We start from the raw sequence: 25,526 nt of genomic DNA on the forward strand, positions 1-25,526 counted from the left end.
CGCAAAAAAACGCATGCGTTTATTCGCGGCAAAAAAATGTATTGCTGTCTATGTAAATGCATGCGTTTTTAAGCACATGCGTTTGCATGCGTTTTTAAATGCATGCGTTTCTATAGAAAAACACAAAAAAAAACAAGAAAACCCTAACCCTAACCCTTGGGTTACTAGGGATCCTAACCCTAACGTTAGGATCCCTAGTAACCCTAGGGATCCTAACCCTAACCCTTAGGGTTAGGATCCTAACCCTTAGGGTTAGGGTTAGGATTCCTAGGGTTAGGGGTAGGGTTAGGGTTAGGGTTTGGATCCCAAGGGTTAGGGTTAGGGGTAGGGTTAGGGGTAGGGTTTGGATCCCTAGGGTTAGGGTTAGGATCCCTTTATCACCTTGATGGTGGGGGGTGGCTTATCAGTGACCTGGTGACCAGGATATTCTTCTAATAAAAAGCTACCCCTAACCCTAACCCTAGGGATCCTAATCCTAACCCTAAACCTAGCTAATTCTATTAATAGTGGGTTTTCTAGTTGATTTTGATGATTGGCAGCTGTCACACACTTCTCAGCATGCGTTTCAAAAACGCAAACGCAGGAAAAAACGCATGTAAACGCGTCAAAATGCCGCGGTTATTTTTTTTGCAAAAACGCATGCGTCTAAAAAACGCAGCGTTTGCATGCGTTTACATGCGTTTTTTCACCACATGCGTTTTTTTTTTAAAACGCTGCAGATCAAAACATAAGTGTGAAACCAGCCTAACACAGGACAGCAGAACTGACCTTTGTCTCATTACAAACACTTAGCAGCTGCAGCTCTCACAGCTCCGCTGTATTCTCACACTGGCTGCCTGTGAGATGAAAGCTGAGAGGAACCTTCAGATGTGTCAGTTAGGCCACGTTCACACATTCAGTATTTGAGTGAGTAAAAAAAATACCGAATTGGTGATGTGTTCCTATTATACTTTTCATCTGATTGCTCCACTCCTAGCTTTGGCTTACAAATACTGAGGTAAAAATACTGACCAAATACTGAACATGGCCTTATAATCATACACAGCTCTGTAGTGACATCAGGAGAGCAGAGTGCAGCCGTTACATATTCCACTGGTAATGCCCCCCGTTTTATTTAAAGCACCACTTCAGTGTTTTTTTTGTGTGTTTTTTTTTATAATTATTATTATAATTATTGCTAATTTCAGAGCTGTACTGGTGTCACTAATGTAAGTTCTCTGCCTCTAGTAATATGCTTAGCAGCCGCTGTCTTCTGCTCCTCCTGGTTCTGTTCCGTCATCCTTTGACCTCAGCTCCTGACTACCTGGAAGTATGTTCATGCGCTCTCCATGTAAGTCCATGAGAGCTTGATGAGGCTCTCATAGGCTTCCATTGAGATGTGACATCCGTGAAACCCAGCAAACACTGTCCAATAGAGGACCACTGGAGCAGCACCGACAACAGAAGAAGATGGCAGCTGGTAAGTATATTACTAGGGAAAGGGAACTTGCATTAGAGATATTACCCCAGCATTAAAATAAAAAAAAAATGCTGGAGTGGTGCTTAAAAATAATCTCTGGAGGCAGATTCTCAAGCAGATTTGTGTCCTGCCCATAGATCTTAACAGTTCATATATTAAAGGGAACTTGTCACCCCCAAAATCGAGGGCGAGCTAAGCCCACCGGCATCAGGGGCTTATCTACAGCATTCTGTAATGCTGTGGATAAGCCCCCGATGTATCCTAAAAGATGAGAAAAAGAGGTTAGATTATACTCACCTGGGCGGGCGGTCCGATCCGATGGGCGTCGCGGTCCGGTCCGGGGCCTCCCATCTTCATAGGACGACGTCCTCTTCTGGTCTTCACCCTGCGGCTCTGGCGCAGGTGTACTTTATCTGCCCTGTTGAGGGCAGAGCAAAGTACTGCAGTGCGCAGGCGCCGGGAAAGGTCAGAGAGGTCCGGCGCCAGAAAGGCCTGGCGCCAGAGAGGCCTGGCGCCTGCGCACTGCAGTACTTTGCTCTGCCTTCAACAGGGCAGACAAAGTATGCCTGCGCCGGAGCCGCAGCGTGAAGACCTGAAGAGGACGTCATCTGATGAAGATGGGAGGCGCCGGACCGGACTGCAACACCCATCCGACCGGACTGGGACTGCCCCTGGGTGAGTATAATCTAACCTCTTTTTCTTATCTTTCAGGATACATCGGGGGCTTATCTACAGCATTCCAGAATGCTGTAGATAAGCCCCTGATGCTGGTGGGCTTAGCTCACCCTCGATTTTGGGGGTCACCGGTTCCCTTTAAAAATGTGGATTTCTTTGCAATAAGACATTGGATTGCAGATATCAAGGTATAATTTTATTCAACTTTCTGTGACCTGCATGTCCATAAAGGGTTATTATGGTTTTAGAGAACCCTTCTTTCTAGGCACAGTTTTATTTTTTTGTTTTTTAAATAAAATACCAGGGGTTTACTCGCCCTTCCCTGGTCCAGCTGGTCTAGCGCTGAGTCTCTGCTATTGCTCCTGGTGTCTGTTGCTTGTAGTGCTGACATCACATCGATAACATTGCAGCCAATAACTGAACTCAGTGGCTCTTTCCGAGTAGACAGCATGAGGCATTGAGCTGATCGATTGGCTACAATGCTGTTGACGTGGTATCAGTGCTGCAGACGCTTCTTACAATGCTTACAGACACTGAGAGCAGCGGTGGAGGTGTGATACTGGATCCAGGAAGGGTGAGTAAAGCTCACAAACTGCAGTCAGGGCACAGGGGTTTTCTGAAGCCAGAAAACCCATTTAATATTTTAGTGAGGTTTACATTCAGTTGAGCAATCTAGTTCATTCATAATAAATGCAACAAATTTATGAACTCAGTGGCCTGACCTAAACTAAAGTTATGCTTAAATATATTGCAATATAATAAATACACAATAATACAATTCTTCCACTTTACTATTTAAAAGGGAACCTGTCACCCCCCCAGGCGATTGTAACGAAAAGAGCAATCTTGTGCAGCACTAATGTTGAATTCTGACAAGGTGGCTCCTTTAGTTCTTGTTGCTGTAACCGCTGAAATAATCGTTTATGAAATTTGTCCTTTATACCTTGAAATCGTCCTGGGGCAGGTCTTTCCCCCCTAAGCAATTTAACATGGAAAACATACTGCATGCTAGCCTTTTATAGTATGTACAGTATATGTAACCATTCTTTCATTTTATTAGGAGAGTGAAAGATATGCCTATGAATGGCAGCGTTGCTTAGAAAGTGCCCTACAAGTAAGTATGTTGTTAATTTATGATCAGACGCACTACAAACATTTTCTAGTTCACCAAGGCAAGCAAGCAAAAAATGATTTATGACACTGGTTGCTCTCTTTACAAAAATAGGATTTAATAACTGTGCAGCACTTCTTATTAGGATATACTTAAAACAAAAACTTACCCCAGGGGTCTGGTATCACACCTGGCACAAACTAGAAGTGACAAATAATTACTGATAAAAACATAATTTTCTTTAATAACCCCCCACAACAGCACACAGGAGTATGTCATCCTACCCTGGGACAGGAAACACGAAAGACATCAATTAGCCCCTCCTACCTTCTCTCCACAGTGGTTTTTCCTGTCCCTATAGGGATGAAGAGGTCATCCTAAAGTGCCCTGTGCCGGCGGCAGACACTGGGGAAGATACTAGCTGGACAGCGGGAGATTGATTGGGTTTGTCTCTCCTCTCCTTGCGTTGTTCCTGACTCCCATGGACTCGGGACTCTACCCTCCAGTCTGCACCTTCGGGAAAGGTCTGGGGAGCCTTCAGGCTGGAGGCCTCTTTGAGCTCTCCAGCCCATCTGCTCCGCTCCTTGTGCACCGGCCTGGTGAAGCTGAGACGTGGCAGCGCTTCTTCCTTTCGACTTCCCTCAAGAGCGCATATGATGCGAACCGGTCGCGGGAAGTGACATCAGGAACCTGGCGTCCCTTCCGGTTTCTGCGTTCCACGGTGGATTGCAGTGGTGCAAATCTGAGGAGGCCTGCGGATACCGCCTGTGATCAGTTGCCTTCACACTGGGAACATAGGGGGTAGATGTCCCTCTAATTCAGAGGAGGCTCTGGTCCGGTTGCCTGTATAAAGAGCCCTGGATAGAGGACAGATTTAAGGTAGGATCAAATCTGTGGTGGTAGCATAAAGAGTTTAGGTCCTTCCTGCTCTTCGTCTGTGGAGCCCAGCGCTGTTGCTGTTCCTGTAAGTATCAAGGCATTGGAATTCCCCTCCATGGTGCAGGTACAGGGCGTGAGAGCTTATTTCCTTTTCCCCTTTTTCATGGAGACAAGGAACCTGCACCAAGGAGCAAATCCAAGACCAAGAGTTGCAAGTCTACAAGTGTGAAAAGAAACTTGAAGCTTCACATAGAAAGCCCCTATGTCAAAAATGCACGGATAAAATTGTTAGAGGGGAGCAACCCTCAAGTGAAGAGATTAAAGGGAAAGTCCGCCAGGAAATACAATCCTCCCTGGCCTCCTTCCAGTCAGTACCTTCTCCCAGTCAGTACCTTCTCCCAGTGTCCCTCCAGCAGCAAAAAATAGGAAGGTGTGCCAAGAAGAGGATTTGGACTCTCAGGAGGAGATATCCATGCTGGAAGAACTTCTAGAGGAGGGTGAGCGAAGCCCTAGCCCTGAAGCTATTCAGGATAGGAAGTACTATTTTTCCTCTGAGATCATGGAAGAACTCCTTATAACTGTAAGGAGGACCATGTAGGTGTAAGAGGAGAAGACTATACTTGATGTGCAAAAGGAAATGTTCAATGGTCTCCAGTCTAGAAGAAAGCTAGTGTTCCCAATACATAGGAACTTTCAGGAGTAAGTCTTGGAGGAATGAGGTTCTCCGGAGATAAAAGACAGATTTCCAGTGGATGAGGAAACTGCGGAATGCTGGTCTGATGTGCTCGAAGGTAGATATTCAGCTTGCACCTGTGGCTAAGATAATAACCTTGCCATTTGAAGATTCCCTCCAGCTAAAGGATCCCCTAGAGCGCAAAATGGAGGGCCTCCTGAGGAAATCTTGGGAAACCTCAGCAGCGCTGCTGAACACTAATGTAGTCTCTGTGTGTAGCTAGATCAATGTCTCGTTAGCTTGTTCAGTTAGAGGAATATCTTTCTGCAGGGACTGCCAGAGAAGACCTTCTAGCTTCATTACCTCTTCATCTTAAGGCTACAGGATTTCTAGCAGATGCTTCTGTGGAATAACTAAGCATGGTGGCAAGATCAATCAGGCTTATCAAATTTGGAGAGACGTGCACTCTGGCTAAAGTCATGGGGTTGCGATGTACAGTACAGACCAAAAGTTTGGACACACCTTCTCATCTAAAGATTTTTCTGTATTTTCATGACTATGAAAATTGTAAATTCACACTGAAGGCATCCGAACTAGTAATTAACACATGTGGAATTATGTACTTAACAAAAAAGTGTGAAACAACTGAAAATATGTCTTATATTCTAGGTTCTTCAGACTAGCCACCTTTTGCTTTGATGACTGCTTTGCACAATCTTGGCATTCTCTTGATGAGCTTCAAGATGTAGTCACTGGAAATGGTCTTCCAACAATCTTGAAAGAGTTCCCAGAGATGCTTAGCACTTGTTGGCCCTTTTGCCTTCACTCTGTGGTCCAGCTCACCCCAAACCATCTCAATTGGGTTCAGGTCTAGTGACTGTGGAGGCCAGGTCATCTGACGTAGCACCCCATCACTCTCCTTCTTGGTCAAATAGCCCTTACACAGCCTGGAGTTGTGTTTGAGGTCATTGTCCTGTGGAAAAATAAATGATGGTCCAACTAAACGCAAACCGGATGGAATAGCATGCCGCTGCAAGATGCTGTGGTAGCCATGCTGTTTTAGTATTACGTCAATTTTGAATAAATCCCCAACAGTGTCACCAGCAAAGCACCCCCACACAATCGCAGCTCCTCCTCCATGCTTCACGGTGGGAACCTGGCATATAGAGTCCATCCGTTCACCTTTTCTGCGTTGCACAAAGAAACGGTGGTTGGAACCAAAGATCTCAAATTTGGACTCATCAGACCAAATCACAGATTTCCATTGGTCTAATGTCCATTCCTTGTGTTCTTTAGCCCAAACAAGTCTCTTCTGCTTGTTGCCTGTCTGTAGCAGTGGTTTCCTAGCAGCTATTTTACCATGAAGGCCTGCTGCAGAGAATCCTCTTAACAGTTGTTGTAGAGATGTGTCTGTTGCTAGAACTCTGTGTGGCATTGACCTGGTCTCTAACCTGAGCTGCTGTTAACCTGCGATTTCTGAGGCTGGTGACTCGGATAAACTTATCCACAGAAGCAGAGGTGACTCTTGGTCTTCCTTTCCTGGGGCGGTCCTCATGTGAGCCAGTTTCTTTGTAGCACTTGATGGTTTTTGCAACTGCACTTGGGGACACTTTCAAAGTTTTCCCAATTTTTCTGACTGACTGACCTTCATTTCTTAAAGTAATGATGGCCACTCGTATTTCTTTACTTTCTTTACTGCTTTTTTCTTGCCATAATACAAATTCTAACAGTCTTTTCAGTAGGACTAATAGCTGTGTATCCACCAGACTTCTGGATTACACAACTGATGGTCCCAACCCCATTTATAAGGCAGGAAATCCCACTTATTAAACCTGACAGAGCACACCTGTGAAGTGAAAACCATTCCCGGTGACTACCTCTTGAAGCTCATCAAGAGAATGCCAAGAGTGTGCAAAGCCGTCATCAAAGCAAAAGGTGGCTACTTTGAAGAACCAAGAATATAAGACATTTTCAGTTGTTTCACACTTTAAGTATATAATTCCACATGTGTTAATTCATAGTATTGATGCCTTCAGTGTGAATTTACAGAAAAAGTCTTTAAATGAGAAGGTGTGTCCAAACTTTTGGTCTGTACTGTAGCTTCAAAGATGAAGCTGTGTTCTAGCCTCTTTAAAGGAAAATACATGTTTGGACCTTCCCTAGACGACTTACTGGAGAAGGCTTTGGACAAGAAAAAATCCCTGCCTGACCTGAGAAGTTCTAGGGAAAGATCCTTTTGGCCCCCTCAGGAAAACTTCCTTAGTACAGAGGTAAAGGGAAAGCTGGGGGGTGGAGCTACCCCAAAAGGCAGCTGATGCAGTAATGTATTTCTCTCCCAGGGCCATCGTCCGAATAAGCCATGATGCCAAAAGGAAAGTGGGGGTCGTATTGTAGGACTCCTTAAACTGTAGCAAAATGTGAGCACAAACCTGTTTGTCCTAAAATCTATCCTGGAAGGGTTAAAAACATAGTTTGCCTCCTAACAATTCCCCCCCCCCCCCACCACACACACACACACGCAGAGAGTGAGAATAACCTGACACGCTTCACAAAGACTTCAGAACACTTCAAATTCCAGTCTAAAAGACTTGCTTTTCTCGGGTGTGCTCTCACTAGTCCCAGAGATGGAGATAAAACGGGACAATATTCCCTTCTGTTTCTGATTTAAAAAAAAAAAAAAAAAAAGTGGACCCTACAGAGTTGTAAACAACATGAAACCCCTGAACCAATACATTATGTAAAGGAGGTTCAAGATGCAATCCATCAGATCAACAGTTCCTCTGATAGTACAAAGTTTTGCGATGGCTACAATCAATCTGCAGAATACATACTATCACTGTCCAGATTCACCCGACCTATTGGAAATTTCTAAGGTTCTCGGCTGTCCAGGGGAAGCAGATAATATACTATCAATTCTAGTACTCCCGTTCGGAATAGCTTCGGTTCCACGGACTTTTACGAACAATATGGCGGAAGTCGTGGCTCACATCAGAAGGCAGGATAGCTGTATAATAAAACATCTCGACGACTTCTTGCTTGTGGCCCCCTCTATCCCATTACTCTGGGAGCATCAACAAACGACGACCCAGATTCTGACATCTCTGGGGTGGCTAGTGAACACACAGAAGTCGGATATGGTCCCATACAAAAAGAAGACGTTCCTAAGGGTTCTACTGGACTCACACAGGCAGACATCTTTTTTTACGCAAGCAGAGACAGATCCAGCTAAAATCAAGGATAAGCAGACGGTCTTTCTGTTTCAGAGAATTAAAGGTGGTAGAAGAAATACTCAGGTCAGCAACAGCTTTGATTTGAGACACCCATGTAAAAGTCTATTCAGACAATATTACTACGGTCGACCACCTTTGTCACCAGGGAAGCACGAGGCACAAAGACCTAAAGGCGATCTCTGCAAGAATATTCTCCTGGGCTGAGGAAAATCTTCTATCCTTATCTGTCCTCCATATAAGAGAAGCCATCAACATACAAGCCAACTTACTGAGCAGGAGAGATTTTTACCGTATGTACTGGAGTATAAGGCAAAATTTTCAGCCCATTTTTTTAGGTTGAAAGTGCCCCTCTTGGCTAATACTCGAGTCATTCGCAGGGGGGAGGCGGGGGAGCAGCGGCTGTCACATCATACTCACCTACTCCCGACACGGTCCCTGCTTTTCCGATTCGATGGTCTCCGGCAGCTCTTCCTTGTGTTCAGCGGTCACGTGGTACCGCTCTTTAAAGTAATGATTATGGACGCGACTCCACTCCCATAGAGGTGGAGCACATATTCATTACTTTAATGAGCGGTACTAGTGATTACTGAACACTGGAACAAGCTGCCGGCCCGGAATGACTGAGAAGCAGGGACTGCGCCGGAAGGGTGAGTATAATGGGGGAGGGTGAGCATTGCGATATTCACCTGTCCCCATCCCACCGCCGGGCTCCGTCTTCCACATCCTCTGGCTGTGACATTCAGGTCAGAGGGCGCGATGACGTGGTTAGTGCGTGCCCTCTGCCTGATTAGTCAGAGAGCCGGAAGACGGAGCTGCACACGGCGGTGGAACGGGGACAGGTGAATATAATAAGTGTCGGGGGGCCTGAGTGACAAGAGGTGAATGTCATTTTTTTTAATCGCAGCAGCTTATGGGGCATAATCTATGGAGCATCTTATGGGGCAATCAACCTTTGTACAGCAGCATATGGGGCATAATCTATGGAGCATCTTATGGGGACATCAACCTTTGTGCACCAGCCTGTGGGGCATAATCTATGGAACATCTTATGGGGCCATCAACCTTTGTGCAGCATTATTTGGGGCATAATATTCTATGGAGCATCTTATGGGGCCATCAACCTTTGTGCAGCATTATATGGGGCATAATATTCTATGGAGCATCTTATGGGGCCATCAACCTTTGTGCAGCATTATATGGGGCATACTCTATGGAGCATCTTATGAGGTCATCAACCTTTGTGCAGCATTATATGGGGCATAATATTCTATGGAGCATCTTAAAGGGCCATCATTAACCTTTTGTGCAGCATTACTTGGGGCATATTTTAATATGGAGCATCTTATGGGGCCCATCATGAACTGTATGGAGCATTATATTGGGCTCCTGATTCAATATGGATATTCAAAAACACTTAACCTACTGATGTCTCAATCAATTTTACTTTTATTGGTATCTATTTTTATTTTTGAAATTTGCCAGTAGCTGCTGCATTTCTCACCCTAGGCTTATACTTGAGTCAATAAGTTTTCCCAGTTTGTTATGGCAAAATTAGGGGTCTCGTTTATACTCAGGTCGGCTTATACTCGAGTACTACACTCAAGACAGTGTATTCTGAATTCAGAGATCATCCACATAGTGACCAGGAAGTGGGTTTACCCAGAAGTGGATCTGTTTGCCTGACACCAGAATGTGAAGGTAGCCCAGTACTTCTCATTGAACCCAGACAATGCTTTTGCCCACTAGTGGAAGTTCAAGGGAGCATACGCCTTCCCTCCGTTCTGCCAAAAACTCTGTAGAAGACAAGAACCTAGTGGATCATAGTAATTCTGATAGCATCAATCTGGCCAAAAAGAAGCTGGTTTGACACCATAAGGAACCTGTGTGTAGTTGTTCCCTTAGTAATCCAGACTTTGAGAATCTACACTTAGTGACCTGACTTCTGAATTCTCGATTTTTAAAAGCCAGGGGCCTCTTGGACAGAGTCATTAAGATTCTTCAGAAAAGTAGGCAGCCAGTAACTAATGGTATATATCACAAACCTTGGAAGACGTTCATAACATGGTGTGCGCCTGAACATCCAGGTTTTCGGCAACCAAAATCCTTGACTTCCTGCAGTAAGGCTTTGAGAAGGATCTCCGGCCAAAGTTCAGGTGGCAGCATTGAGTGAGTTCCTATTTCAACCAGAGCCTGGCCAAACATCATTTGGTGAAAAGATTTATGACTGCAGCCTTCCGATTGCAGATTGATCAATATAGTTCCCTCCTGGGACCTTAACATAGTTCCCAAAGACCTGACACTTCCACCAATTGAGACCTTATCATCAATAAATCTAGACAAACTGTCCTGGAGAATGGCGTTTCTAGTAGTAATCATGACAGCCATGCGGGTGAGCGAACTATAGGCTCTCTCAATAAAAGAACCATACTGAAGAATACTGGAAGACCGACTAGTGATCTGTCTTGACCTATCATTTCTACCTAAGGTAGTCTCACTTTCACAGATCTCGAGATAATTCTACTCTCCTTCTGCCAGAACCCAAGGAACAAGAAGGAAGAAGAATTCCACACTCTTGACGTAAGGAGAGTGGTCCTTCATTATCTCCAGGAGACTGAAAAGTGGAGGAAAGACCAAAATTTATTTGTTCACCTTTATGGCCAGAATAAGGGGAAGAAGGCTTCCAAGACCTCGGTGGCTTACTGGATAAAAAGAGCGATTACCGAAGCCTAGCAGGTCCAGAACCTCTCGACTCCACAGAAGCTAACAGCTCATTCCACTAGGGCAGTAGCGCTCTCCTGGGCTGAGAAAGCCAATGTGTCCATCGACCAGATCTTCAGAGCTGCTACCTGGTCATCGGTCCACACTTTTTTCCAAACATTACAGGCTTGGCATCCATTAGAGATTTGTCTTTTGGGAGAAAAGTTCTCCAGGTTGTTGTCCCTCCCTAGACATTAGTCTTTGGTATTCCAACTGTTAGCTGTTGTGGGGGTTATTAGAGAAAATAGAATTAGACTTGGAGCTCATAATCATTTGTGTGAGAAATGGACAAGTGCAATCCGATAAAAAAAAATCGGATTGCACTCTGACCAATGTTATTCAATGGGTGACATCTCATCTGCAAATTTTTTTCTCAGCTGAAATCGGACTGAGAAAAAAAATTGCAGCATGCTGCGATTTGCTGCGTATCTCGGATGAGACTCGCCAATGCAAGTCAATGGGTGCGAGAAAAAAATCGCAGGCATATGGACTATGTGTGCTGTCCGTTTTTTACAGATACCTTACCATTCTGTGGCATAGAACACTGTAAATGGTCCTGTAAATGATTGTAGAAAAATAGTAGCAGAGAAAAAAAAACGCATTACATACGCATGTCATACGGATGCTATGTGAGAAAAATCGCACTGTACTCGCATGGCACTCGTCCATTTTTTTTGGTCCAGATTATTGACCGTTTTTTTTTTTCTCGCAAATGGGTATGAGCCCTTACCGGTAGTTCGGTTTCTAATAACCTACAATGACAGCACAACGATGGGTAATTCCCTCCCCTTGCTTAATTATTTCATTATTTAGATCCAGTAATAATAAATATAACTTGAAGTCTTCATACTGTTTTAGTCCTTTATAATAACAATGGGGAGAAGAGGTGGGAGGGGCAAATTGACCTTTTTCAGGTTTCCTGTCCATATTAGTGTGAGATAACATCCTTCTATGTGATGACCTGGTTGGTTATTAGAAACCGAATTACCGGTAAGTTTAATTCTATTTTTTATTTAGAAAAATCATTTTTACGACCATTTTAAAATCAGGAACAGTTACTGGAAAAAAATTAAGGGCTAAATCTCCTAATATTAATAGCAGCGCAGGTACACAATTAACATTTGGTCGTTATTACCTCTAGCAAAACTACCAGCAAATAGCTCAATTGATATCAAAATAGGCATACAGTTAATCATATAAACTATAAATCTGAAAGTTTATTTCTTAAAGGATTATTTATGGCATAGCTAAAAAGGCTGCATCCTTCTAGTTTTTAATACTCCACTTAAAACCCCAAATTTATTATAGCAATTCATAATTATTTGATCTTACCAGCAGATGGCGCTTGACTTTTGTAAGTCTTAGGGTATGTGCACACGTCCGGATTTCTGCAGAAATTTCCTGAAGAAAACCGGAAATTTTCTGCAAGAAATCCGCTTTTTTTTTGCGTTTTTTTTTCCATTTTTTTCACGTTTTTTTTTAGCATTCTGCAAGCGTAATTAGCTTGCAGAATACTAAAGTTTTCCAAGCGATCTGTAGCATCGCTTGGAAAACTGACTGACAGGTTGGTCACACTTGTCAAACATAGTGTTTGACAAGTGTGACCAACTTTTTACTATAGATGCAGCTTATGAAGCATCTATAGTAAAAGATAGAATGTTTAAAAATAATAAAAAAAATAAAAAAAAGGTTATACTCACCCAGACATCTCCTCAGCGGCGTCCGTTCCTCTTCCTATAGCTGCTGTGCGCGCAGGACCTTCCATGACGTCGCGGTCATGTGAGCGGTCACATGACCGCTCACGACCAATCACAAGACAGTGACGTCATCACAGGTCCTTCACCGCACAGCAGCTATAGGAACCGAAGTGGCAGCATGCAGCAGTGAGGCGGGAAGACATCGAGGGTGAGTATAGGACTATTTTTTATTTTAATTCTTTTATTTTTGACCAATTATATGGTGCCCAGTCCGTGGAGGAGAGTCTCCTCTCCTCCACCCTGGGTACCAACCGCACATAATCTGCTTACTTCCCGCATGGTGTGCACAGCCCCGTGCGGGAAGTAAGCAGATCAATGGACTCCTAGGTGTGCGGAATCCCCGCAATTCCGCATTTTTAATGAACATGTTGCTTTTTTTTCCGCGATGCGATTTTTTCGCGGAAAAAATCGCAACATTTGCACAAAAAATACGGAATACACTGTAAATAATGGGAGGCATATGTTAGCGTTTTTTTTCGCGTTTTTATCACGTTTTTATAGCGCCTTAGGCCATGTGCACACGTTCAGTATTTTTCGCGTTTTTTTCGCGTTTTTTCGCTATAAAAACGTGATAAAAACGTGATAAAAACGCTAACATATGCCTCCCATTATTTTCAGTGTATTCCGCATTTCTTGTGCAAATGTAGCCTTTTTTTCTGTGAAAAAATCGCATCGCGGGAAAAAAAAGCAACATGTTCATTAAAATGCGGAATTGCAGGGGATTCCGCACACCTAGGAGTCCATTGATCTGCTTACTTCCCGCACGGGGCTATGCACACCATGCGGGAAGTAAGCAGATTATGTGCGGTTGGTACCCAGGGTGGAGGAGAGGAGACTCTCCTCCACGGACTGGGCACCATATAAGTGGTCAAAAAATAAGAATTAAAATAAAAAATAGTCCTATACTCACCTTCGATGTCTTCCCGCCTCTCAGCTGCATGCTGCCGCTTCGGTTCCTGTAGCTGGTGTGCGGTGAAGGACCTGCCGATGACGTCACTGTCTTGTGATTGGCCGTGAGCGGTCATGTGACCGCTCACGTGACCGCGACGTCATGGAAGGTCCTGCGCGCACACACCATCTATACGGAACGGACGCCGGTGAGGAGATCAGCTGTCTGCGGGTGAGTATAAGCATTTTTTTTATTTTTTTTTATTATTTTTAAACATTCTATCTTTTACTATAGATGCTGCAAAAGCTGCATCTATAGTAAAAAGTTGGTCACACTTGTCAAACGCTATGTTTGACAAGTGTGATCAACCTGTCAGTCAGTTTTCCAAGCGATGCTACAGATCGCTTGGAAAACTTTAGTATTCTGCAAGCTAATTACGCTTGCAGAATGCTAAAAAAAACACGAAAAAAACGGAAAAAAAACGCAAAAAAAAAATGCGGATTTCTTGCAGAAAATTTCCGGTTTTCTTCAGGAAATTTCTGCAAGAAATCCGGACGTGTGCACATACCCTAAAGTGCTTGTGCTTGGGAACCAGTTAAAAAAATAAAATAGAAACCTCTATGTTTTTATGAGTAAATATTTGTAACTTCTAGTTTGTAACGAGTGTGATATCAGACCCCTGGTGTAAATGTGTGTTTTAAACAATAAGAAAAGCAGTATTCTTCTAGTGTTCAAACGTAAATACATAATAATGTCAATTTGTGCAGTACTATGGTAAGGCTCTGTTCACATAACATTTAATTTTGTTGTTCAGTTCCATTAGGATCAGAATGGCAGAATTTACAGTAGTACAGATCTGTCACGTGACTAGGAGCTCTCAATGGACTCGATTGACAGTATTGAGATCCTCCGTTTGCCTGTGCATGTTGCATGATTTTTAGTTTGGTATGTTTGTACTGTTTTGACAAGGGGGCCTCTGTGAATATAGCCTAATTAGTACATTGCAATACTGTATGAGTCACCTGGACGTATTGGTGGTAATGACAGTCAGTGGAAGGTGAAAGGCTCTTTTTATGCATAACCTTCTTTTTTAAGAGAATTGTACAGGAATAAAAAAGAGGGGAAATAATGATTATAACAGTACATACAATACAATAGTATGATTTTTACAATTAGATAATCAAAACAATAACTTTAAATATGGTGATAAACAATAGAATCTTAGATGATTACTTCATATCAAAGTGATATTGAGCTGTAATATAGTAAAAGAAAAACTGGCAATTGGTAAGAAAAGGGGGCTAGAGAGGGGAGAAAGCAGAGGGAAGGGAGTCAAGGAAGGGAGGTAAATGGTGTGCATAAAGTTTTTAGGATAAGGTAGCCTCAAGTACTAGGTAGTTCATGTCAGTAGAATTGAGGAGTAATCAGAGGATTCTTTGAACATGATCCTCACCAAGTTTGATAAAAGCCATCAGAACTAATTTTGACATGGGATTAGAGTCGTTCTATTCTGCAAAAGAAGTTCATCTCTAAGGACCACTTCTGGATGGGGTAGTTTTAGTACACCATCGCTTTCGAATAATAGATCAAGTAGCTGATAAACTATATCTCAACAACCCTTTTGGAATAGATTTGAAAGAACCCGGGATCATAAGAAGTGCGTTTTGAGGGGATCTTGAAGGAACCTCCCCCGAAATAGGTTTGTATACAACAAAAACCTTGTCCATAGTTGGTGGATCAAGGGGCACTTGCACCAAATATGTAGCATGGTGCCATTTGCTTCTTTACAGCTCCAGCAGGTTTTGTAAACTGGAGGAAAAGTTATGTAGATCAACTGGACATTGGTACCATCTGGTAATTATTTTATAGTTTTTCTTTTGCGCTTTACAAGCAGTTTGGTAATCTGTGAGAACAAAAGAAAGCCTTGTTCCTCAGAGAAAACCTGACCAATCTCCCTCTCCTATTCTTTGACAGCCTGAGAGGAAAGGATTGAGCAAATTTGGAAGATGGAGTGACTGGGTGAGGAAACTCAGAGCAAGAGCAAATCGAAGGGAGTAGGGTCAGATCTGAGCTCTGAGAGTGGTTGGAAGGTTGAGATGTAAGATTGTAGTTGCAAATACAAAAAGCATGGTAGAGATTGATCTGAGTGGAGATCTTTAAGCACATTAAGAGTTGGCAAGGTAAGAGAATTTGTGAGGATCTCTTGCAGTCTAGTTTTATGGTTAAACACCAGAAATGTGTTCCCACACCCACTCCTGGAGTAAAATATGGCTTATCAAAGATTGCAGTAAAAGGACCTAGCATCATAAAGATTTTGAACTTCATGAAGAGCTGTTCCCATATTTAGAGTAAGTCGCCCGTCTTTGAGGAAAATGACCTCTTAACGGACAAGTGTTTTTATGGATCTACAGCAAAGAGGTTAAATTTAGGGAGGATAGGGAAGATTCCAGTGTAACTCGTTTCTTCTGTTCAGTACCTTGAAACCAGTCCACTGTATGTACAAAGATGCAGAAGAATTATATAGTTTAAAGTCAGTAAGATCGGTCCCCTTCTTGAGTTTAGATCTAGATGGAAACTTACGTGCTAAATAGCGCCTGTTTGACCTTTGAAGTTACAACAGATTGAGTAAATATGTCATTCAAGTGCGGTATTTGAAAAAAGAGTGCTAGCCTGTCTACAACTATGGGTAGTGACTGCTACATTTGATGTATACACACATATATTTGCTAACTCTCACTCGTGTCCACTGCTGCTATTGTATATTACGGTGGATATTGTTCCATTTCTTGCAATGCGGGCATTAACTTGGGTATGCAGCAGTAGTTGAGTCTACATTAATTACTATATACTGCTGCAGCCCAATTTTTCTCTTCGCCACGACAGCACCCACTTGAGAGAGGGGATCCGCCCCTTAGGAACAGGAAACCCTATGGAGAGAATAAAAGGGGCGGTCCCCCTCGCTCCCACAGTTGGTTTCCTGTTCCTAAGGGAACCCATGGAGAAGAGGATACCTAGCCTGGACGCCGCCTGCACGGTTTACCTGAGAGGACGGCAGGGGCTCCAGTGCTGGAAGCAGCGTCGGGGGTCCTGGGATCAGCTTCCCCCCTCTGCTGGCAGGCACCGTGAGGCCAGGGTCGGGGAGTCGCCTGGCTCACGGGAGAGGAGGACGCATCAGCGGGCCTGCGGCGGGTAAGAACGCTCTGGGGGCGCAACGCCACTGTCGGCGGTACGCGCGAGCGTGCAGCCTGCAATTTACTCCCCCGGAAGTGAAGTGAAAGCCTCCGGGGTGAGAGAAGGGGAGAGATGATGCCGGGCAATGCGCAGGTAATCCAAGATGGCCGCGACCCGGAAGTGGTGATGACTTCCAGGTTCAACAGGAAGAAGATGGTGGCCCCCAGCATTAAAGTACGCCGGCGCTGATCCCCCGGCGTCCAAGCGTGGCAGCTTCACCTCAGGACTCAGCGGTGCCTTCAATAGAAGACACAGCGAATATACCTCGCAGCAGTACAAGCAGCGAGCACAGATCCTCCACAAAGAGCGCTAAGGAGAATAGATCCGACCGATCCTCATCCCAGCCTGTGCCTTCATCTCCTCCTCTTCGGCTGGTACCTGATTCATCTTCTTCACTGGGGTGAGTGTGTATCCCACCCTATTAAGCTGATTATTGCCACCTCTTTTTCTCTATACACCTGTTGTGGGCTCTGTTTTCGGGCTCCCTCTTGTGGTCACAGGTGGTATTGTGTTAGTTTTGTTTTTGGGCTCCCCCTGGTGGCTTTGTTTGTTATCCTGCGGATCTGTGGCTGAATCAGCTGCCTCGTTATGCACTATGGAGTTTCCTATTTAGCTCTGCTTCACCTCCACTTGTTGCCGGCTGTCGATGTATTCAGTGCTATTCTGATCTCCCCTGATTATCTTCGTTTTCAGTCTCTTCTGGAGAAGCTAAGTTTCTGTTTGATTATTTTTTGCTCATCAGTCTGCAATATGATTTCAGTGTATGATGAGTTTAGTCCAGCTTGCTAATATGTGAGTTGTTGCTGCTGGTAAGCTCTGGGGTACGGAGTTGCTTCCCCCGCACCGTTAGTTGGTGCGGGGGCTCGAGCAATCTCTGCGTGGATATTTTGCTTAGGGTTTTCTATTGACCGCACAGCTCCCTTCCTATTTTCTGCTATCTAGTGTTAGCGGGCCTCATTTGCTAAATCTATTTCATCTCTGCATTTGTGCTTTCCCCTTAACTCACCGTTAATATTTGTGGGGGGCTTTTCTATATCTTTGGGGTCATTTCTCTGAGGCAAGTAAGGACTTTACTTTCCCACTAGGAATAGGTAGTTTCTCAGGCCGTGAAGAGACGTCTAGGATTTTCAGGTAACGTTCCACGGCTGCCTATAGTTGTTTGCGGATAGGTTCAGGTTTGCGGTCAATCCAGATACCAGTTCCCCAGAGCTGGTCGTCGGTTTAGTTACTTAGCTAGTCTAACTTGCGATCCTTGCCACTAGGATCATAACATACACCATAGGCAAAGAGATCCGAAAAAACGAAGCACAAACAATGTGCCTTATGTACCCAGCCCCTCCCGGATAATTATGCAAATAAAATGTGTTATGTTTGCATAGAAAACACCTTACGTGAGGAAGCCTCTGTAAGATCTGAGGACATCAGACAGATAATCAGGGACGAGTTACGAGCCTTCTGTAGTTCAGAAAGTATGCCTGAAACTAAAAGCAGGAAGTATAATTCTCCAAGGTCAGATCCTTCTACTGATGAGGAAGATACGGATTTCTCCCTAGAATATATTTCCTCGGAAGGGGAGCGAGATACTTGCTTTCCAACAGAGAGTATAGATAATCTTGTCAGATCGGTTTGTAACACCATGGGTATTAAAGACAGTAAAGGCCCTAAGACACCACAGGATATAATGTTCGCTGGATTGTCAGAAAAGAAAAGACCTACCTTTCCCGTAATAACATCAATCAAAGATTTAGTTAAAAAAGAATGGGAGAGTCAGGGGCAGAAGGGGTTACCATCTTCATCAAAAAGGCGTTATCCCTTTAAAGATGAGGACATGTCTACGTGGGCCAAAGCCCCGAAGGAAGACGCAGCAGTGGCATCCACGTCCAAGAAATCCTTACTTCCTGTGGAAGATTCTGGTTCCTTACAAGACCCATTAGATCGTAAGGCCGACTCTCTCTGTTAAAACCAGCATGGGAATCGTACTGGGGCATTCAGACCGGCTATATCGGCTACATGTACGGCAAGGTCCATGTTAGTCTGGCTTAATGACCTGGAGGAGGTTCTAAAAGGGGGCCTATCCAGAGAAAAATTGATCTCTTCTTTACCCCTATTCAGAAGCGCTACAGCATTTTTAGCGGACTCATCAGCTGACTCTATCAGGTTGGCCGCCAAATCAGCAGGCCTAACTAACGCGGCTCGTCAGGCCCTGTGGCTAAAGGGCTGGAAAGGAGACGCCCAAACAAAAACTAAATTATGTGGCCTTCCATGCCAGGGTGAGTACCTTTTTGGTACAAAGTTAGATGAGATCCTAACCAAGGCAGGTGAAAGGAAAAAGGGATTCCCTAATAACTATTTTCCATCCTATAGGAGAGCATTCCGGAAGCCCATCTTTAATAAGAGAAGGGATTTTAAAAACCAAGACCGCTGGGCCGATAAAGATAACAAACAAAGAGTCTCTTTTTTCAGAAAACGTCCATTTAAAATGGAAGACAAACCGCGTTAGTACAGATCTGCCAGTAGGTGGCAGATTGTCTTTTTTCGCCACACAATGGCGTGCAGCAACCTCCATCTCTTGGGCAACTAGCCTCATAACTTGAGGCTTAAAATTAAAATTTGCCCGAGTCCCTCCGGACTCATTCCTATTGACTTCTTTAAAGTCGCAATCTCAACAACAATTTTTGGAACAGGAAATAATTAATCTCCTATCCAAAAATGTATTAGTAGAAGTCCCGTTTCATCAGAGGGGAAAAGGGTTTTACTCCCCTTTATTTTTGATCCCAAAGCCTGACGGATCATATAGGACTATAATAAATCTTAAAAAAACTGAATATCTTTCTGGAAAACCAAACCTTCAAGATGGAGTCGATCAGGTCCACAGTAAAACTTCTGTTCCCTGGGTGCTTTATGGCAGTCCTTGACCTAAAAGATGCATATTACCATCTACCAATTTATATTGAACACCAGCAGTATCTGCGTGTAGCAATCATGATCAATGGGCAAATACGTCATTTTCAATACACAGCAATGCCCTTCGGACTGTCAATAGCTCCCAGAGTCTTTACTAAATTAATGTCGGAAGTGATGTCATTTTTAAGATTAAGATATACCCTCATTGTTCCATATTTAGATGACCTTCTGGTGGTAGGAAACTCCCCTTCACAATGTGAACAGCTCCTATTTAACGCGATCTCATCCCTACAGGAAATTGGATGGTTGATTAACTGGGAAAAATCCAGATTATCTCAAACAACCCGTCAAACATTCCTGGGTCTTATCCTAGACTCTGAATGTGAGAGATGTTTCCTTCCAGAATCCAAACAGTCAATAATAAAAAAGAAAGTACAGTCGGTGATTAATAACCCTGTAATCTCCCTTAGACAAGGTATGTCCCTTTTAGGTTCCTTTACATCATGTATTCCGGCGGTTCCATGGGCTCAATTCCACACTAGGCAGTTACAGTACACAATTTTACAGGAGGAAGGAAAATTACAAGGCCATTTAAGTAGTCGTTTATACCTCCCATTAAATGTAATAGAGTCCCTCTACTGGTGGTTAGAGCCAGACCATCTGGTCGGTGGAGTCCCTTGGGTGATTGGTCATTCAGGAATAATTTTTACTGACGCCAGTCCTACTGGTTGGGGTGCACATCTGGAAGACCACATAGTTCAAGGCCAATGGTCTATTAGTGAGTCGAACGATTCATCTAATGAAAGGGAACTAAAAGCAGTTTATGATGCTATATGTAAATTCCTTCCGCAGTTACACGGAACCCACACAAGGATACTTTCAGACAACTTGACATCTGTTGCGTATATAAACCATCAGGGAGGAACGAGATCAGGAGCTCTCATGTCTATAACAGACGAGATCCTATCTATGGCCGAGATACATCTTCTGTCTTTGTCAGCACTGCATGTCAGAGGAGTGGACAACTCGAAGGCAGATTTCCTCAGCCGTCGCACTCTCCATCAAGGAGAGTGGGTACTCAATCGGCGTATCTTCATGATGATAGCCAAGAAGTGGGGCACTCCCGACATAGACCTTTTTGCAACAAGAAACAACAGGCAGGTAAAAAAGTTTGCTTCATTGTTTCTGTCCGACAACCCCGATATCCTAGATGCTCTCCAAGTTCCATGGACATTCCGACAAGCTTACGCCTTTCCTCCATTAATACTCCTTCCGACTGTAATCAGGAAGATAAGAGAAGACAAAGCAAACATAATTCTAATAGCGCCATTCTGGCCCTAGAGACCATGGTTTTCCTGCCTCACAGCCATGTCTGTCTCGGATCCATGGATCCTTTCAGAGACTCAGGACCTTCACTCTCAGGGTCCCTTCAACCACCCTTATGTGAAGGACCTACGGTTGACAGCCTGGTGTTTGAAAGGCAACTATTAAAACTAAGGGGGTTTTCAGAGAGATTGATTGATACCCTTCTACTCAGTATAAAGAGGTCTACAACAACCATATATGTAAGAATATGGAAAAAATTTCTAACTTTCTACCCAGCAACTCTATCAAGAGAAATTTCTATTTCTGCTATTTTAGAATTTCTCCAGAAAGGACGTGACTTAGGCTTATCGGTCAGTGCACTAAAAGTGCAGGTTTCTGCTCTAGGAGCTCTGTATAGTCACAATATTGCAGGAGACAGATGGGTAGCACGGTTCATCTCAGCATGCCAAAGAGCAGAACCAATCCAGATTCCCCATACCACCATGGGATCTTAATCTAGTTCTAGAGGCCCTAACAGGGGAACCATTCGAGCCAATACACTCGGCCCATATAAAATATGTTACTCTTAAAACCGCTTTCCTTGTTGCTTTAGTATCAGCCAGGAGAGTAGGAGATATTCAGGCATTATCGGTAGATCCTCCTTTTCTGTCAATATTCCAGGATAGGATTGTTTTAAAAACAGACCCTTCTTACCTACAGTAGGGACCAAATTCCACAGATCCCAAGAAATCTTCCTTCCTTCCTTCTATAGTAACTCCACAAGTCAGGAAGAGGAAAGATACCATACATTAGATGTAAGAAGGGCCGTAATAGCTTACCTAGACAGAACTAGCCCCTGGAGGAAGAGCAGGGCTCTTTTTGTTTCCTTCCAGGGCCATAAGAAAGGTTCTAGTGTCACGAAGAATACGCTTTCTCGATGGATTCGGGATGCAATTTGCCTTGCCTATTCAGCAAAAGGGGAGAACCCGCCTGAGACTGTAAAGGCACACTCTACACGGGCGATGTCTTCATCCTGGGCTGAGAGAGCGGAGGTTCCAATAGAACTGATATGTAAGGCCGCAACATGGTCTTCTCCTACTACTTTCTATACTCACTATAGATTGGACTTGTCTTCCTCATCTGACTTGTCTTTCGGTAGATCAGTTCTTGGTGATCCCTCCCAAATGACTATCTCTGTAAGTCTCTCAAGTGGGTGCTGTCGTGGCGAAGAGAAAACACCCGATTACTTACCGGTAATACTCTTTTATAGAGCCACGACAGCACCCCTTCACTTCCCTCTCTAATAAGTTATTTTGAATAAGAGCACTGATAAGGGTGAATGGTTCTTGTAGTTAGCTATACTTATGTTAACTAAAGATAAACAATGATATTGGATTGCCTACTAATACTGGTGGGCGGTTCCTCTCAGTCTCTTTAACCCAACTGTAGGAGCGAGGGGGACCACCCCTTTTATTCTCTCCATAGGGTTTCCTGTTCCTAAGGGGCGGATCCCCTCTCTCAAGTGGGTGCTGTCGTGGCTCTATAAAAGAGTATTACCGGTAAGTAATCCGGTGTTTTTTTCTTCTTCAAATGCCGCACTTGAATGAGATATTTACTATGGATATAGTCACTTGAATTACTTGAGAGATGGTTACAATATTCTGGTTTCTGTGCAGACATTGCTCTATGGGCTATTTGTTTAGATAGCACTCCCTGCGCTATTTACTTTGGTTCTTGTGTCACTGATTTCACTTTGTGTTACTTTTTTGCTCAAATTATTATATGTATCTATATGTGTATATTCTGTTTCCTGATTTTAACCCCTTCATGACCCAGCCTATTTTGGCCTTAATGACCTTGCCGTTTTTTGCAATTCTGACCAGTGTCCCTTTATGAGGTAATAACTCAGGAACGCTTCAACGGATCCTAGCGATTCTGAGATTGTTTTTTCGTGACATATTGGGCTTCATGTTAGTGGTAAATTTAGGTCGATAATTTCTGAGTTTATTTGTGAAAAAAATGGAAATTTGGCAACAATTTTGAAAATTTTGCAATTTTCACATTTTGAATTTTTATTCTGTTAAACCAGAGAGCTATGTGACACAAAATAGTTAATAAATAACATTTCCCACATGTCTACTTTACATCAGCACAATTTTGGAAACAATTTTTTTTTTTGCTAGGAAGTTATAAGGGTTAAAATTTGACCAGTGATTTCTCATTTTTACAACAAAATTTACAAAACCATTTTTTTTAGGGACCACCTCACATTTGAAGTCAGTTTGAGGGTTCTATATGGCTGAAAATACCCAAAAGTGACACCATTCTAAAAACTGCACCCCTCAAGGTGCTCAAAACCACATTCAAGAAGTTTATTAACCGTTCAGGTGTTTCACAGCAGCAGAAGCAACATGGAAGTAAAAAATGAACATTTAACTTTTTAGTCACAAAAATGATCTTTTAGCGAAATTTTTTTTATTTTCCCAAGGGTAAAAGGAGAAACTGGACCACGAACTTTGTTGTCCAATTTATCCTGAGTACGCTGATACCTCTTATGTGGGGGTAAACCACTGTTTGGGCGCACGGCAGGGCTCGGAAGGGAAGGAGCGCCATTTGACTTTTTCAATGAAAAATTGGCTCCAATCTTTAGCGGACACCATGTCGCGTTTGGAGAGCCCCCGTGTGCCTAAACATTGGAGCTCCCCCACAAGTGACCCCATTTTGGAAACTAGACCCCCCAAGGAACTTATCTAGAAGCATAGTGAGCACTTTAAACCCCCAGGTGCTTCACAAATTGATCCGTAAAAATGAAACAGTACTTTTTTTCACACAAAAATTATTTTAGCCTCAATTTTTTCATTTTCACATGGGCAACAGGATAAAAGGCATCCTAAAATTTGTTGGACAATTTCTCCTGAGTACACCAATACCTCACATGTGGGGGTAAACCACTGTTTGGGCACATGGTAAGGCTCGGAAGGGAAGGAGCACCATTTGACTTTTTGAATGAAAAATTATCTCCATCGCTAGCAGACACCATGTCACGTTTGGAGAGCCCCTGTGTGCCTAAACATTGAAGCGATCCCACAAGTGACCCCATTTTGGAAACTAGACCCCCCAAGGAACTTATCTAGAAGCATAGTGAGCACTTTAAACTCTCAGGTGCTTCACAAATTGATCCGTAAAAATGAAAAAGTACTTTTTTTTCACACAATTTCTTTTAGCCTCAATTTTTTCATTTTCACATGGGCAACAGGATAAAATGGATCCTAAAATTTGTTGGGCAATTTCTGCTGAGTACGTTGATACCTCATATGTGGGGGTAAACCACTGTTTGGGTGCACGGTAAGGCTCGGAAGGGGAGGCGTGCCATTTGACTTTTTGAATGGAAAATTAGCTCCAATCGTTAGCGGACACCATGTCGCGTTTGGAGAGCCCCTGTGTGCCTAAACATTGGAGCTCCCCTACAAGTGACCCCATTTTGGAAACTAGACCCCCCAAGGAACTTATCTAGATGCATAGTGAGCACTTATAACCCCCAGGTGCTTCACAGAAGTTTATAACGCAGAGCCGTGAAAATAAAAAATAATTTTTCTTTCCTCAAAAATGATTTTTAGCCCAGAATTTTTTATTTTCCCAAGGGTAATAGGAGAAATTGGACCCCAAATGTTGTTGTCCAGTTTGTCCTGAGTACGATGATACCCCATATGTGGGGGTAAACCACTGTTTGGGCGCACGGCAGGGCTCAGAAGGGAAGGCATGCCATTTGTCTCTTTGAATGGAAAATTAGCTCCAATCATTAGCGGACACCATGTCACGTTTGGAGAGCCCCTGTGTGCCTAAACATTGGAGCTCCCGCACAAGTGACCCCATTTTGGAAACTAGACCTCCCAAGGAACTAATCTAGATGTGTGGTGAGCACTTTGAACCCCCAAGTGCTTCGCAGAAGTTTATAACGCAGAGCCGTGAAAATAAAAAATAATTTTTCTTTTCTCAAAAATGATTTTTTAGCCCCAAATTTTTTATTTTCCCAAGGGTAACAGGAGAAATTGGACCCCAAAAGTTGTTGTCCAGTTTCTCCTGAGTACGCTGATACCCCATATGTGGGGGTAAACCACTGTTTTGGCACACGTCGGGGTTCGGAAGGGAAGTAGTGACGTTTTGAAATGCAGACTTTGATGGAATGCTCTGCGGGCGTCAGGTTGCGTTTGCAGAGCCCCTGATGTGCCTAAACAGTAGAAACACCCCACAAGTGACCCCATTTTGGAAACTAGACCCCCCAAGGAACTTATCTAGATGTGTGATGAGCACGTTCAACCCCCAAGTGCTTCACAGAAGTTTACAACGCAGAGCCGTGAAAATAAAAAATAATTTTTCTTTCCTCAAAAAAGATGTTTTAGCAAGCAATTTTTTATTTTCACAAGGGTAACAGGAGAAATTGGGCCCCAATGTTTGTTGCCCAGTTTGTTGTGAGTACAGTGATACCCCATATGTGGGGGTAAACCACTGTTTGGGTGCACGTCAGGGCTCGGAAGGGAAGTAGTGACATTTGAAATGCAGACTTTGATGGAATGGTCTGAGGGCGTCACGTTGCATTTGCAGAGCCCCTGATGTGCCTAAACAGTAGAAACACCCCACAAGTGACCCCATTTTGGA

The 25,526-nt window shown here is 43.5% G+C and overlaps 1 protein-coding gene across 6 annotated transcripts in view; it reads left to right on the plus strand.

Moving 5' to 3' along the window:
- The window catches only part of SYNRG (synergin gamma), a 488,500-nt gene that overhangs the window by 207,820 nt on the left and 255,154 nt on the right, over window positions 1-25,526 (plus strand). For all 6 annotated transcript variants that reach the window (XM_077295517.1, XM_077295512.1, XM_077295514.1 and 3 more), the window contains one exon: window positions 3,195-3,248. In XM_077295517.1, coding sequence (XP_077151632.1) covers window positions 3,195-3,248 — 54 coding nt within the window. The remainder of the gene's footprint in view (window positions 1-3,194; window positions 3,249-25,526) is intronic.

The sequence above is a fragment of the Ranitomeya variabilis genome, chromosome 3 (assembly GCF_051348905.1).
Source record: "Ranitomeya variabilis isolate aRanVar5 chromosome 3, aRanVar5.hap1, whole genome shotgun sequence".
NCBI lineage: Eukaryota > Metazoa > Chordata > Amphibia > Anura > Dendrobatidae > Ranitomeya > Ranitomeya variabilis.